Genomic DNA, 13,899 nt, shown 5'->3' on the forward strand with positions numbered 1-13,899 from the left:
AAACTAAATTGTTATAGAATACGAAACATTGAACATTATGAAAACACTAGGACTAGTGTACCCAACATATGAGCCTAATTTTCTTAAGTCAAATTTTCAAGACATGGTGAGTCACATGGAAATATTCCTTCTTCTTTATATTACTTCAAAAAAAACTATCATCCAATTCAACACTAGTGTATGGCATTTTTTCCCTTCTACTTTTCACACCAAAATGCCTTTCTACAATTTTTTAATAACTAGCTGAGCCTTTTTGTAGTCGATGATCAAATATAATGCTTATACAATGAAAAGTAATTTTTTAAAAATAATCGAATTGCATTTGCTCTACAATCTTAATTCTTTTAAAAATTAAAAAAAACTATTAATTTGATTTTACAAGATTCTAATAGCTATTTTTTATTTTGTAATAATACTTAATGAATATTCTAAGAGATCCTAGTTTGCATATATAAACGTTAAGAAAGGATTTCATACTTAGAAGAATTAAAGAAATCATTTGCAAAATAATAATTTCCCTTTTCAATATATGATGTTGTAAGTCATTCATACAAAGACTTGACTAATAAACCACATTAAAATAATTAAAATAATAAGCACAATTGTTAGCAATTCTTAAAAATCACACATTAAGTAAGAAATTAAGTTTGGCAAAATAAGTCAACTTTGACTATTTAGCACTCTTAGAGTAGGAATCAAGTCTTAATGTGTGATGTTTAAGCCATGCCACATTAAAATAATTACTAATAAATCAGAATCATCTGATGTATTCATGAGACAATCATTTTTGCATTCAAACAAGCTCTAACAATTTGTTATCCAGATTATGTCAGATGAAATGAAGGTTGATTGAAGCTTTACATGCAAAGTTTTAGAGCTAAACTAATTTCATTTTGCATCTGTTTTACTAGGCCAAGATTGTGTATTAAAAATTTTACCATCAACATTTCAGATCATGCTCCATGATCCATCATCAGGATATTACACTCTCTCATCCTGATCATGGATCATGGAGTATCATCCATTGATGGTAAAACAATTTATACACAATCTTCGCCCAGAAAAACAGTTGCATAATTCATAGATTGTAAAAATCTCCTAATTGCAATAATTTCATTTTGATGCTATTTAATTTAATTATTTCAATGAGCGTACTCTTTATAAGTAAAAGTCCCCTTTTCTTATGAGAATGAGACATTTAATATTGTACAACAAAACACACATACATAAATCTTGAATGATTTGCTACTATTCAACATCTGGATTGCAGCATTTGATGAAGTATAATATACCTTAAAAATATCAGACATTTGTTGAGGAAACTTTTAAGGAATATAATAGTTAGAGCATTCATGGCTTGGCGTATGCACAAAATTTAGCGATATGGGTCCATCGAATACAGATCCAAAGCTGTTTGGGTAATCAAGTGTATCTTGGCATAAAACGAAAATCTCTTTAAATAAGGATTTAAATAAGGATCAGCAGTTTGCTGAAAATAATAATTAGAAAATAATAGTATAACCCCAAAATGCTCACTAATAGGAAAATAATTAGTTAATAAAATATACGGACTTACACAATCATTCAACTCTTGCCTAGGGAAGGAGATTACAAAATTACTAACTTATATTCAAAAGAGCTTAGCATATACAATATATGGTTTACTTTCCATGTATAGATCAATGACAGACAGTAAGGGTTCTTTATTCCTCTTATAACATCAATACAACTACAAACATATGCTAGCGGTTCCTGACTTAATTCCTAACTAGTAAATATTTTGTAATTTCAATTTGAGACAAGCAATGGGTTTGCTTATTACTTGTGAGTAATGGGCACCAACACTTACAACTATTGTGGCCTGCAAAAACAGAAAGACAATACGTTCGCCGTTGTGAACATCCACCTTCTCTATCTCTAAACCATGAGCTTCAACCTCTTCATACATCTTGCTGAGAGAACGAGGCATTCTTGAGGCTGTAATCCTTATTGTGACTATTTCATTCTCATAAATATCAATTCCCACATCAATGTCTGATGAATTGTGATCCCTTAATAACTGCGCCTTCCTCTCCTGAACGTCTTGGGCTTTGTTTTGAAGATTCTGGATATACTTACATGTTTCTTCTATTATGTCATGCCTTGCTAACTGAAACATACCACAGAGTCTTGAAAAATTAACAGCAGTGGATTAAAACTTACAGAAAAATAGTCGTCTCCTTGGAAAGGTGTCATTGAATTACCTTTTTAGTTGTGGAAACCGGCAGCAGAGATTCCAAACTCGAGAACAAATGTCTTATCTTTTTTCTTCTCGAGTTTTCAGATAATGCTATAATCTCATTCCTTTTGCGTTTCATTGCTTCTTCTGGATGAACATTCGGCTCTTGTCGATTTTCAACATCAAGACTGTTGTGATCAACCCTAAGAGCACCAGGCAGATCTAGATCATGGTGAGAAATGCAATCCCTGGTCAAGAATTGAGTGTATAGATCTTCTGCCATTCTTGTTCGATTAGCTTCTCCCTCAAGACACCCTTCTCGGCTGCTTATTTTATAAGCATCTAGGTTAAATGGTCCATGAAAAAATCTTTTGTTGATTTTGACGTGAGGTACTCGAGTTTTATTAGGGTTAGAAATTTTAATATTTGTAACATAGTAAATTATTATTTTTGACTGATAATATCACCATTTATTGTAAATTATCATTGATCGAATATTCCACCGTAAGCTCACTTACAAGACTATAATTCATTTGCATTACAGACAATCCTTGACTAAAGTGTTAGCACGAGCAACATATTAATCATTTTTTCAAATATGCCATAATTGTCTTGGACTAATATTGTACTTTTGGTTTGAAACATCGAAGTTTGGCAGGGGTTTGGTTGAAAAAACCGTTTGAAAGGGATCTTGGTTCTGCACACCAAAAGCTTAGTTATGATCATTTATTTAGTAGTAAGTTTCTCTGTCCTTAATATTAATTTATATTAATTTAAAATGGCAGTTTATATATAGTATATATTTAATGATATATTTCTGATTTATTTTTTTGTCGTATATATTCAAGTTTAATGTTTCCAATCACATTAATTGATTCATTAGTTTGTTTGTTCTTGATAATTAATCATCTAATTTGATTCATAATAATTGGAGTAAAGAAAAATCATATTGAGAATTTTATTTTTTTTAATGATGGTAGGGAGAGGGTGTTGAATGGGGATAACAACATTTTATTAGAACAAAGACCAATGAAACAAACCTCTCTCCATTATAATTAAAAGCCAGCAAAATCCTTTTAAGCAAATCAAAACAATTAATTAGTTCTACTAACTAACTCTAATCTAACACCTGCATCTCTAATATCCATATTACTATCTAGGTTCAATTGCTTATACAAAAAAATTATTTAGCCTATTAATTCAAGTAGTTTAAACTACCAACATTAATTAAAAAAATAAAAAATAAAAAAATTGCAAAGTTCATCCATGACAACGAGCGAGATAATAACATTCTAACTAAAAGGGAAAAAAAGAAAAAAGAAAATAAAATGCCATGGGATAAGAAATAGCCTACAAGTCATTTGAGAGGTAGTTAAGATCACTCCACGAGTCTTTCATATTGAATTCCTTAGGTACCCCATTGTCCTCCTCTCTCTTAATCTTGGCACTTTTCCTTGTCCTTCTCTTTCTGGCATCCGCTCCAAAAAAAATATATTCCTTATCATATTGTTCAAGAACTAACAAAGAGTAGAGGTATCAACATTGAAATCTTCTTTAGAAATAGTGTGGGACAGAATTTTCTAGAGAAATATTTCATTTCTCAAGATCCTTAATCTAACTCATCGTGTCATTATCCCTCTCTCGCTCTAGTTTAGGGGAAAGGGAGTTATTCTTTATGTAGTCATTTTTAGGGATCCTAGGGTAGCTACAAGTCATGTTCACCATTTCCTCCAAATCATCAAGAGTAACAAAGATATTTGGAGATTTATTCTCTTTAGTTTCTTCAAGTTCCTTACTTTCCTTCTCATAGTCCCCATTATATAAGTTGTTACTTCCCTCTTTTTCATTCACTTCATGCTCTTTTTCTTTATATCTTGCCTATTTCTCAACATGGTGGACCGAAATTAAAATTCTTCGTAATTGAGTTCAAAAAATTTCACTCTAGACCTATCCATATTATGGCCTTGCTATTAATCAATAAATTCCTCCACATCCTCACTTTTGAAATTAGTATAAAAAAAAATTTGCGTGGGAGACAACCTTACTAATTGTTATAGGGCTAGACTTTTTTCCATAGGCTTTCATTTGGACAAGAGTAGTATCAAGGAGAGTGTCTTAAAATGAAACTTGAGGGGAGTGATTTCACATAATAGAAGGTTACAAGACCTTTCTATTTTATTTCTTTTAGGTTTGTGGTTTTAGGTTTTAAACAGGGAAACTATTATCAAGGTTAATTTTTGCCACATTCTTGGGGGTTTTTACAATTTGATGCCCTTTTTTAGGCATAAGTAATAAATATACTACTCAGAGAAGAATTACTAAACATGTATCAACCCCTCATGATCGGGAAGAGATTTACTCTTATCAATGGTATTACTCAACAAAGAGAATACAAAATAAGTTACATTAATTTTTCACCATGTCTAATGTGATTCATTATGGGAAAATGGTACCCATGGATTTGGTGAAATGAATCTATGAAGTAAACAATTTCATCACTTAAAGATAATCTAAAGCATATGGAGTAGGAAGTGTTTATACCCATTACCAGTTGCCACAACAATTGGATGTTTCCCCTTCTAAAATTTTATTCATTTAGCTCTTATAATCTCATGCACCTTTTCTCTTAAAATTGTCCACATTGCACTCAAGCCCCATCACCAAATAAATTAACTCTATCACTACATAGAATTAATATTCCCAATAACTACACTACCATTGTACCAAGAGTTAATAAAATTCATGGAGAGGGAATTGTTATAACCCTTGATAGATTGAATATAATTAACCAACCTAAGTCTTTTAAACTACTCCAAAAGTTCACTATTGTGTCATGATGGAAATGGTGTACAAATGCCTTCCTAATGCCAACTTTAAAGTGGTGATAATAGAGAGGTAGAATAACCTTCAGGACATTGAGTTGGATAGAAGAAACAAGAACACAAAAGAAAATAAAATGAACACAAGAAAAAAACTAATTACCAAGTTTACATGGATAACCCTTTCAAAAGATTAAAAAAACACCACCAAAAAATCATTTTCTTATTTGTATTTTAGTAAGCAATTTAAGTTCAACTAGCAATGGATATTTTACATAGGATTTGTGGCTTAGATATTGTTACTATTAGAGAAAAAGGCTAATTTAATTTCATTTATTAAATTACCTTTTCTCCCTTCTTAAGATTTCACTTTTTGTATTTTTTAGCTTTCTCTATTTTATAATTATTAAATAGCTTTCACCTTTAGGTTACCCTTTTTGGGTTTTGATTTCCTTTTATAAAGATTGATCTCTTTGTAATAATAATCTCTTCTAATTCTGAATATATAGTTTGCATATTTTTCAAATCAAACCCTTGCCTCTTCTTGTCTTTTTCTTCTCTATGACAGGTTTTTTGCATGCAAGTATTCTTGGGCTTCATGGATTTGATTTGCATATTTGTTTAAATCCTACATGGTATTAGAGCCAGCTTTGTTGTAGCTTGTTTGAAATTTGGAGAAAAATAGAGAACAAGGGTTTTGCAGATTAGATCTGTTGTTTTTTGGGTATTTCCTAAGAAAACAAGTGCATCACCATTTTTAAGAGTAGTTTGAGGCTAAACGGACTTCACGGATGGATCTAGAAGGCATCAAAACTCATGTTTCCATATAAAGTTTTCTCGTTTTGGACAATGTTGATCTGGGAGGCAAAAAATTTTGCCTGGCAGGACTATATGACCTCTGTATGCACTCCAATGTAGGGTTTTTCTAAAAAATATGAAAAAAAATAAATATTTGCAATTTTTAACCACCACGGTTTGCTAACCACAATGGAACCGTGACAGTTACCTCTGTGGTTACCTCTGGTAGTTACCGCTTAGCAGCCTATCAGCAGCTCTGCCATGGCCCCACTTTTTGGTAGCCCTCTACCCACCCCTTCACCTAGTCAAAGATCCACTGGTGGTGGGGGGTGTTTTATTTTTTTATTATTTTTTTATTTAAAAAATATATATTGTGCACTTCCAAAGGCCTTGTTGGTTTTTTCTCTATAATTTAAGCATACAAACGTATTTTTTTGACCTGAAAAATGCACCAGAAAGCTTGTTATAAAATGGAGATATTGGTGTAGGTGTTTTCTAGTTTTGATGCAGTTTGGTTGCCTATTTTGGTAGACAAAGCTAAATGTTTAGTTTTCTCTACAGAGGGCATATCTTAAGCATCCCATCTCCATTTTTTGAAAACATTATATTTTTTGAAAGCTGGTTCTATCTACTTTTCAAAACTGATGTAATTTCTTCCAAATTTTTCTGCACGCTCTTTCTATCATGTTTTTGGATTTTTTTCTCTATGTTGGACATCTTGGCTATTTTAGGTCTGGGGTTCTTTTTCATTGCATGGGATCTCTTCTTTTGGGTTGTACTGTCTATTGTATTAGCTTTTTTCCCTTTTTGATCATTGTTGATATCATTTGTAAGCATTTTTATGCAAACACACTTAGATAAAGTGTTACTCCTTGCTTTATAGGATCCTTTTCATCATTGTGATTTAGTTTACTCGCACTATATTATAAAGTGCCATGAGGGGATAGTTGATTTCCATTTACTACCCTCTTCCTTTATCAAGTGAGTGTCCCTTCCACAAAATTAGCCCCATGATGTGTCAGTGACACGTGTCTTTATAGGTGTATGTACCCCTTCCTCACTCTCAATGTGCCTAGTTCTTTATGTTTTGCAAGAGATTTTGGGCCCACTTTCTCAGCTACCTGTCACCTCACCCTAGTCTACATTAAGGGGGGATTCTTCTATTGTTTCTAATGCTTCCTTAGCTCAGTGGAGTGAGCTATGTATTCATTATTTGATCCTATGTACTAGGTGATTGTAGTGGCTAGATACTTATGCATTTCAATGAGATGGATCATCTACCATATAGACACTCTTCTTTTCATTTTCATAGGAGGCTCTTCAGATCAGCAATTTCTTTTTTGATATATTTTGTAGCTTCTTCATGCTTTAGTAGTTTTCTTCATGATCACTCTTTGTTCCTATTTTTTGAAACTTTCCTCTAGTTGGAGGCTTCTCTAGTCCTTCACTAGATTTTTTGCTCTCTCTTTCTAGAGTAGATTTTTTCCCACTAGGTTTTCTCTATTTCTAAATTTCATGGAGATTTTTTTGTGATTGGGTACCTCATTAGGCCTTCTTGCTGGGATCCAAGTTTTCTTTCTACATTGTTGCTCATCTTAAGGGGGGGGGTGGGTTAGAGAAAATGACTAATTTAATTTAATTTATTAAATTACCTTTTCTCCCTTCTTAAGATTTCACTTTTTGCATTTTTTAGCTTTCTCTACTTAATAATTATTAAATAGCTTTCACCTTTAGGTTACCCTTTGTAACTTATTAGGTTACCCTTTTTGGGTTCCAATCTCCTTTTATAAAGATTGATCTCTGTGTAATAATAATCTCTTCTAATTCTAAATATATAGTTTGCATGCTTTTCAAATCAAACCCTTGCCTCTTCTTGTCTTTTTCTTCTCCATGATAGGTTTTCTGCATGCAAGTATTCTTGGGCTTCATGGATTTGATTTGCATATTTTCTCAAATCCTACAGTTATAATCAACCTAATATTACATAATTACTATCCCAATAAAACACTCAAAAATTTATACACACTATAATTTGTTATGCAATCTAGTGCATTAATGGTTAGACAACAAAACAATCAACAAAATAGTTATTGGCAACCTTGGGACTCCTCCATTTGTTAGTCCTAATGGTCACTCATCTAGTCAACCATCCTAAAATTTACTCCTCCAATTAATGTTCTCAAAGTGTGTGTAGACATCATTCTATAATAGACACTATTCCACTAGCATAATTAAATGTAATGGTATCATTGTATGCTTCATGGGTTTTTCAACATTATCCATATTGTCTTCACTTGGAAACCACCGATAGAGTAACTCCATAATACATAGTGTATATCACCATACAAATCAAACAACCATATCCTTAGATCCCTTGGGTCAGTTGACTTGACTCCCTCTTATGGTTACTCTCTTAGGAAATGATTCCATTTGCTATCAAACACTCCTTTCAACATCAAACACTCCCTTCAACCTCAGACACTCCCTTTAGCATTAGGCCACTCACTTCAACATCAAATACTCCCTTTGGCATTAGGCACTCTTTTTAGAATGAGATACTCCCTTCAACCTCAGACACTCCCTTCTATATTAGGTGACTCCCTTCAGCACTAGGTCACTCACTTTAGCATCAAACACTCCCTTTAGCATCAGGTTACTATGTTCCACATTAGCTCGATTCCTTCAAAATTAGACTCTCCCTTTGACCTTAAACACTCCCTTTCACCTCAAAGACTACCCTTAGCACTAGCCATTCTCTTCAGTATTAGATACTTCTTTTGCCCCAAACACTCCCTTTGGCATCAAATCACTCACTTTAGCACCAAACACTCCATCCAGCCTCAAGCACTCCCTTCAATCTCAAGTCACTCCCTTTGGATGAGCTCATGTATACAGTGAGAAACCACTATACAAAAGAGTCATCCATATGATTACCACCATATGCATATGTCAATTTTTAATAATCTCCAACTTGATGAGGTACATACTAATATCTATTTAGTTACTTAATAAAGCCATGTTCTCATTTAAAACTTAATTTTTATTACTTTGATGCCTCCAAGGTATACAACATGAATTCAAAATAAAATATATATACAACTTGTAACATACAATCTCAAACTTTAAAACCAATCTTCCACATATACACTAAGAAGCTACCACTACATAGGTAATGTCAATCTAATAGGAATCCATTCAATAGCATCATCATAGGCTCTAATAATTCATGACCACCTATAATTAATCAATCTATGCCACCTCCAAATGGAATATTGCAATATCTAAGGTATCCAAAAAATGACCAATATACTAAATACAAGGAAACTAATCTATGATCAATGTCAAATCTACAACCATCACCTCAGGAAAATAAGCATGACATCATGATCTAAAACATCTCAACCAAAGAGATAACATGCTCCAAATAAACATACCATAATATACACCATTATCAAAGAGTTTGTTGATCCCTCAAGATGTCAACATCTTCAGTCACATGAATATTGACTTCTCCAAATAATAGTTTAACAAATGTAAAAATATCCTTCTACAACAATCGAATCTTATGCCTTCAATATTTGTAATACTAATGAATATTATTCACTCCATCTCTTCCAACAATTCACACTAAATAGTGTTGTTGAGTTACACATGGCTTCATGACAAACATCTTCCACATGAAGATTGAACTACTCTAACTAGTCATCATTAGATGACCAATTAGTCAAAGTTGTACTAGAAGAAACTATATCATTACCCTTAGAAGATTTTGAATCAATAGAACTCTTCATTTTCTTCTTATTTTCCTTCTCTTTAGAATCCTTTTTGATATCAAAAGTATTCATGTCATTCTAGAGCACTTTGCTTTGGACTTCATCTTCCTTTTTTCCTTTAATTTTTTTCAAACTATGAGAGGTTACCTAGCAACTTCATAAGATTTACTCTACATCTCCTTTGATACAAGGGCAACAAGTACCTCATTCATTATAAACTTAATGGTTTTCTCTTACTCAAAATTACAAGGTGGTCCCATGCATTAGGAAAATAACTCATAGATGTAACACACACTGCTCCTCTTCACTTATGGACACACCAAAAGATGTCAGTTATGCAATTATAATATTGAGCATTTTAAATAATTTTCCACAACCATTCCTTTGTCCAACTTTAGAGAGTACAACGTATTTCTTAGGAAGAGATTGTTCACCAAGGATTTTCTATGATAAATATCTCCCAACTTTATCCACAAAGAATGTGTAGGGTTATCCTCATGAATATTCAAACAAAAATAATCTACAAGGATTAGCCTTATCAATCCTCTAGCCTTTCAATCTTTGGCATACCAATCTTTCCAATTCACACTTGAAAGATTGTATCCAAACATAGTGATCCACAATTATTGATCAACCAATATATATTCAACTTTATCTTTCTGCAACTCAAAGTTTTTCCTATTTAAATTTCCAATTTCTATTCTCCTAATATACACTTCATGTGAATTTCCTAATGAAAACTTTGCAACTCCCACCAGAACCAAATTAGCACATACAACCAACCCTACTAAACAAGGATAAAAAGAAACTAGTATAGCTTTGATACCACTTGTAAGGGAAGTAACAATGTAGAAATACCTTCCTAATACTTGATTTATAGGGACACAATAATGATTTTGAATCACCTTCATAATACTGCGGTGAATATATGAAACAAGATCATAGAAAACACATTGCACACAATGCAAACACAAACAACCAAATTTAAGTTGAAGACCCTTTTAGGAAATAGCCCACCACCAAAAAATCCCAATTTACTTTATATTATAGTAAAAAATTCATATAGAACCAAAAAAAAAATTCACACAAGATCAAAGAGTCATATTGGGTTACAATCAACTTGATATTACACCATAGATATCTCAGCAAAACATGCAACAATTTTACACACTCTAATTCATCATGCAATATGGTGCATTAACTATCACAAAAACATAGTTAGAAAAATACTTATTAGCATATTTTGAACACCTCTATTTGATGATGGTCACTCTTCCATCTGAGGATCACTACAATAGTAGACAATATTTATGGTCACTCCTCCATTCAATGGTCTCAAATTGTGTGTCAACATCATCGTATGATAAATACTATTCTTTTAGAATCACTATATGCTCAGCACATGTTTCAACATCATCCATGTGCTCTTCATTCAAAAACTACCCTTACAATGGCTCCATAAGCCATATTTTATACCACCATATATCTCCTTCAACTATATAGAGCCTTATCTCCCTCGAGTGAGTTGACTTTATTCCCTCAACTAGTAACTACCTCCAATAATGACTCCATTCATAATCAAACACTCCCCTTTCCATCAAACACTCCCTTTGACATTAGACTCTCCCTTTAACATTAGGTCACTCCCTTCAGCATTGGGTAACTCTCTTTGTCATTAGACATTCTGTTTGGCCTCAAACAATCCCTTCTACATTGGGTCATTCCAATCTGCATTGGGTCACTCCCTTTGGCCTTAGAAACTACCTTTATAATTATGTCACTCCCTTTGGCATTTGCCACTCCCTTCAACATCAAAAAATCCATTAGACTAAATACCCCCATTCACATCAATTCACTCTCATTGAACTCATACATTGTCTCTAGAAATTGGCCACTCCCTTGGGATGACCTTATGTATATAGTAAGAAACCACCTCATACAAGAGTCGTATGTATGTTGACCACTGTATGTATGAGTAATTTCTAGTTACACATTCTACACAGACTATTATTGGTTAACAATTTGTCTCATAATCTTTTTGGTTCATACCTTGACTCTTAACTTGCCCAATGACTTGTGGAGAACAAATAAGTTAATAAGAAAATGGATCAATGTAGTAATCTATCAAGGACCCTTGAATTGTAAGGTACAACTCCCTTATGAATGCAAGATTTGCAATGACATTTGTTTTTAAGTTTTTGGGGGTATGCTCTTAACTAGAGACAAGAATAGGAAAATACCAAGTTACTCAATACTTTAAGCAACTTAGGCAATTGAAATGGGGACCAAATCACAACATGCAATCTATTCTAGCTTTAGTGCAAGCTATGGAAATATGCATAACAAACTATGACAACAAGAAAGAAAGAAATGATGGTGGAAAGGGTAATTACCAAGCTACAAGGTTAGCTGATGTTTTAACAATACCCAAATTTTTGATCTCTCAGCTACTCCATTGACCAATATTTGACCTTCTTGTGCAATGAACGACACTGAACACAAGGAAACTATGACATACAATAGAGCGAACAAAAGAGATGCTTATGCTAAAGAAAGTAAGACATTCAATCTATTGAATGTAGGAAATAAAATCAAGATCATTTACATTCATTCAATTCTCAATAATAGCCATAGTTTCTTACACTATATTGAAACTAAATGAACAACAGAATTAAGATTGGACTCAAAGTCACACATATTGTTCCCAACTATAGGGGTTTGCCAAAAATTAATTTTGCCAATCTTAATAACTTCTTGAAAAGTTACATTTATAGGCCTTCTCAAAAGTGCCAATTGCAATAGATGATTACATGGTAGAGCGTCTTTGAACATAATAAACTAAAAATAGGACAAGCTTGAATCATTGTCTATTATAGAGACTAATAGAATACCATAAATGGATACAAAAAGAAGGGGGGTAATGATAGATATGTGGAAAAGAGTTAGAGTATCATGGCTTCTTAAGAGTAACTACTTTAGCTCTATAAGCTTTTGTAGCATCAATTACTTTATCTAATTCCTCAATGCCTGGAATGGTGATGTTGTCATCTCAAATCATCCTATAATCATGCATCTCAGTCAGTTCATCAATCTTGGCACCCTTCAACTAGAACTTTTCCAAAGCCCTCCTTATAATTGTATCCCTAGAAGAGAGTTCTTGAATCTTTGACATTTGGAAGTTGAGTAGGTCAACAACTCCATAAAAAAATGCTAAGAATTTTGAATTCATTCTCTTTACATCCATGAGATTGCCATTTCCAAACATGTAGGACTCTATATGCAAAACCCTAATATATTCAAACAGATTCCTAATGACCTTTTGCACTAGGTTGTGCACATCCTTGAGCTCATATCCAGGTCTCATAAAGCTTTCAATAATAAAATCCAAGGATTTCCTCCAGTGGAACAATGGCTCCTTACCCATCTTGAGGATTTCATGAGTAATAGTTTAATTTTGGTCTTCATATTGATGACCTCCTTTAGTAGGGCCAATTATTTTGTTAGTCCATCTTTTACCTTTTGTATGGTGGACTAATGATCGGAAGGTGCTTCCCTTAGCTTGTGCACATCCAACATCAGATTTCCCAAATTCTCAATTAGTCGAGGATCGTGTACCTTCATTTGATCTACCCAAGCTCGGCCTATCTACCCAAATTGTCTTTCTTGTTGTAGCTTTAGGAGTAGATTCTTGTTTTCCTCTACATTCTAATCAAATTAGCTAGATGATGTACTCCCAAATGTGGATTTGATGTATTCCATCAATTCTCTATTTGAGGCCTTTAGGACATCCTTTTCTTCTCTTAATTATTCCAACCTATCTTCAATTCTTTCAGTGGACTTGCATATGTGCACCATGGAATCATGAACATGGATTCTAAGATCCATAGTTCTGATTTGGAAGTCATCTTTGGGAAGCTCATGAAATTTGCCTTCCTTCTATGGTTCAGAAATCTCTACCATGATGTGGCTATTAGTTTAATTGGTAGGCAATGCAACAATTATTTTGTACTTCTTAATCTTCTTGGAGGATGGTTGAGAAGAGGTAGTCTATCTAATTAAATCTTTTGATGGAGTAGCCTCATCATACCTTCTCTTCTTTCTATAAATGGTATCTTTGAGCCATTACTTATTGAAAAGCACATTGATGGAAGACTATAGTGCAATAGGATTGAATAACTTCCTAGCAACTAGTGGAGTTTTTTTCTCTGGGAAGCAATAGGGAAGGTAGGGACCATAGCCACTGAGTACCAATGTATCTCCCCATTGTGATATTTCTCACTCTTGGCCATCC

The 13,899-nt window shown here is 33.2% G+C and overlaps 1 protein-coding gene across 1 annotated transcript; it reads right to left on the bottom strand.

Annotated features, from left to right (window-relative positions):
- Positions 1-1,608: 1,608 nt before the first annotated feature.
- LOC149547724 (transcription factor bHLH100-like) lies at positions 1,609-2,524 on the bottom strand. The gene is made up of 2 exons (XM_089794793.1): positions 2,244-2,524; positions 1,609-2,149 (listed from the first exon to the last, which is right to left on the bottom strand). The coding sequence occupies exons 1-2, from the start codon at positions 2,499-2,501 to the stop codon at positions 1,769-1,771; spliced, it is 639 nt and encodes a 212-aa protein (XP_089650919.1). The 5' UTR covers positions 2,502-2,524; the 3' UTR covers positions 1,609-1,768.
- Between the last annotated feature and the right edge of the window lie 11,375 nt (positions 2,525-13,899).

This window comes from Cupressus sempervirens, chromosome 7 (assembly GCF_028749045.1).
Source record: "Cupressus sempervirens isolate cs-2001-9-10 chromosome 7, ASM2874904v1, whole genome shotgun sequence".
NCBI lineage: Eukaryota > Viridiplantae > Streptophyta > Pinopsida > Cupressales > Cupressaceae > Cupressus > Cupressus sempervirens.

Bases quoted from the DNA above. Each gene is read 5' to 3' on its own strand.
- LOC149547724 (XM_089794793.1), bottom strand. From the start codon at position 2,501: ATGGCAGAAGATCTATACACTCAATTCTTGACCAGGGATTGCATTTCT. The intron at 2,150-2,243 runs GTAATTCAATGA...GGTATGTTTCAG, and splicing joins CGGTTTCCACAACTAAAAAG to TTAGCAAGGCATGACATAAT.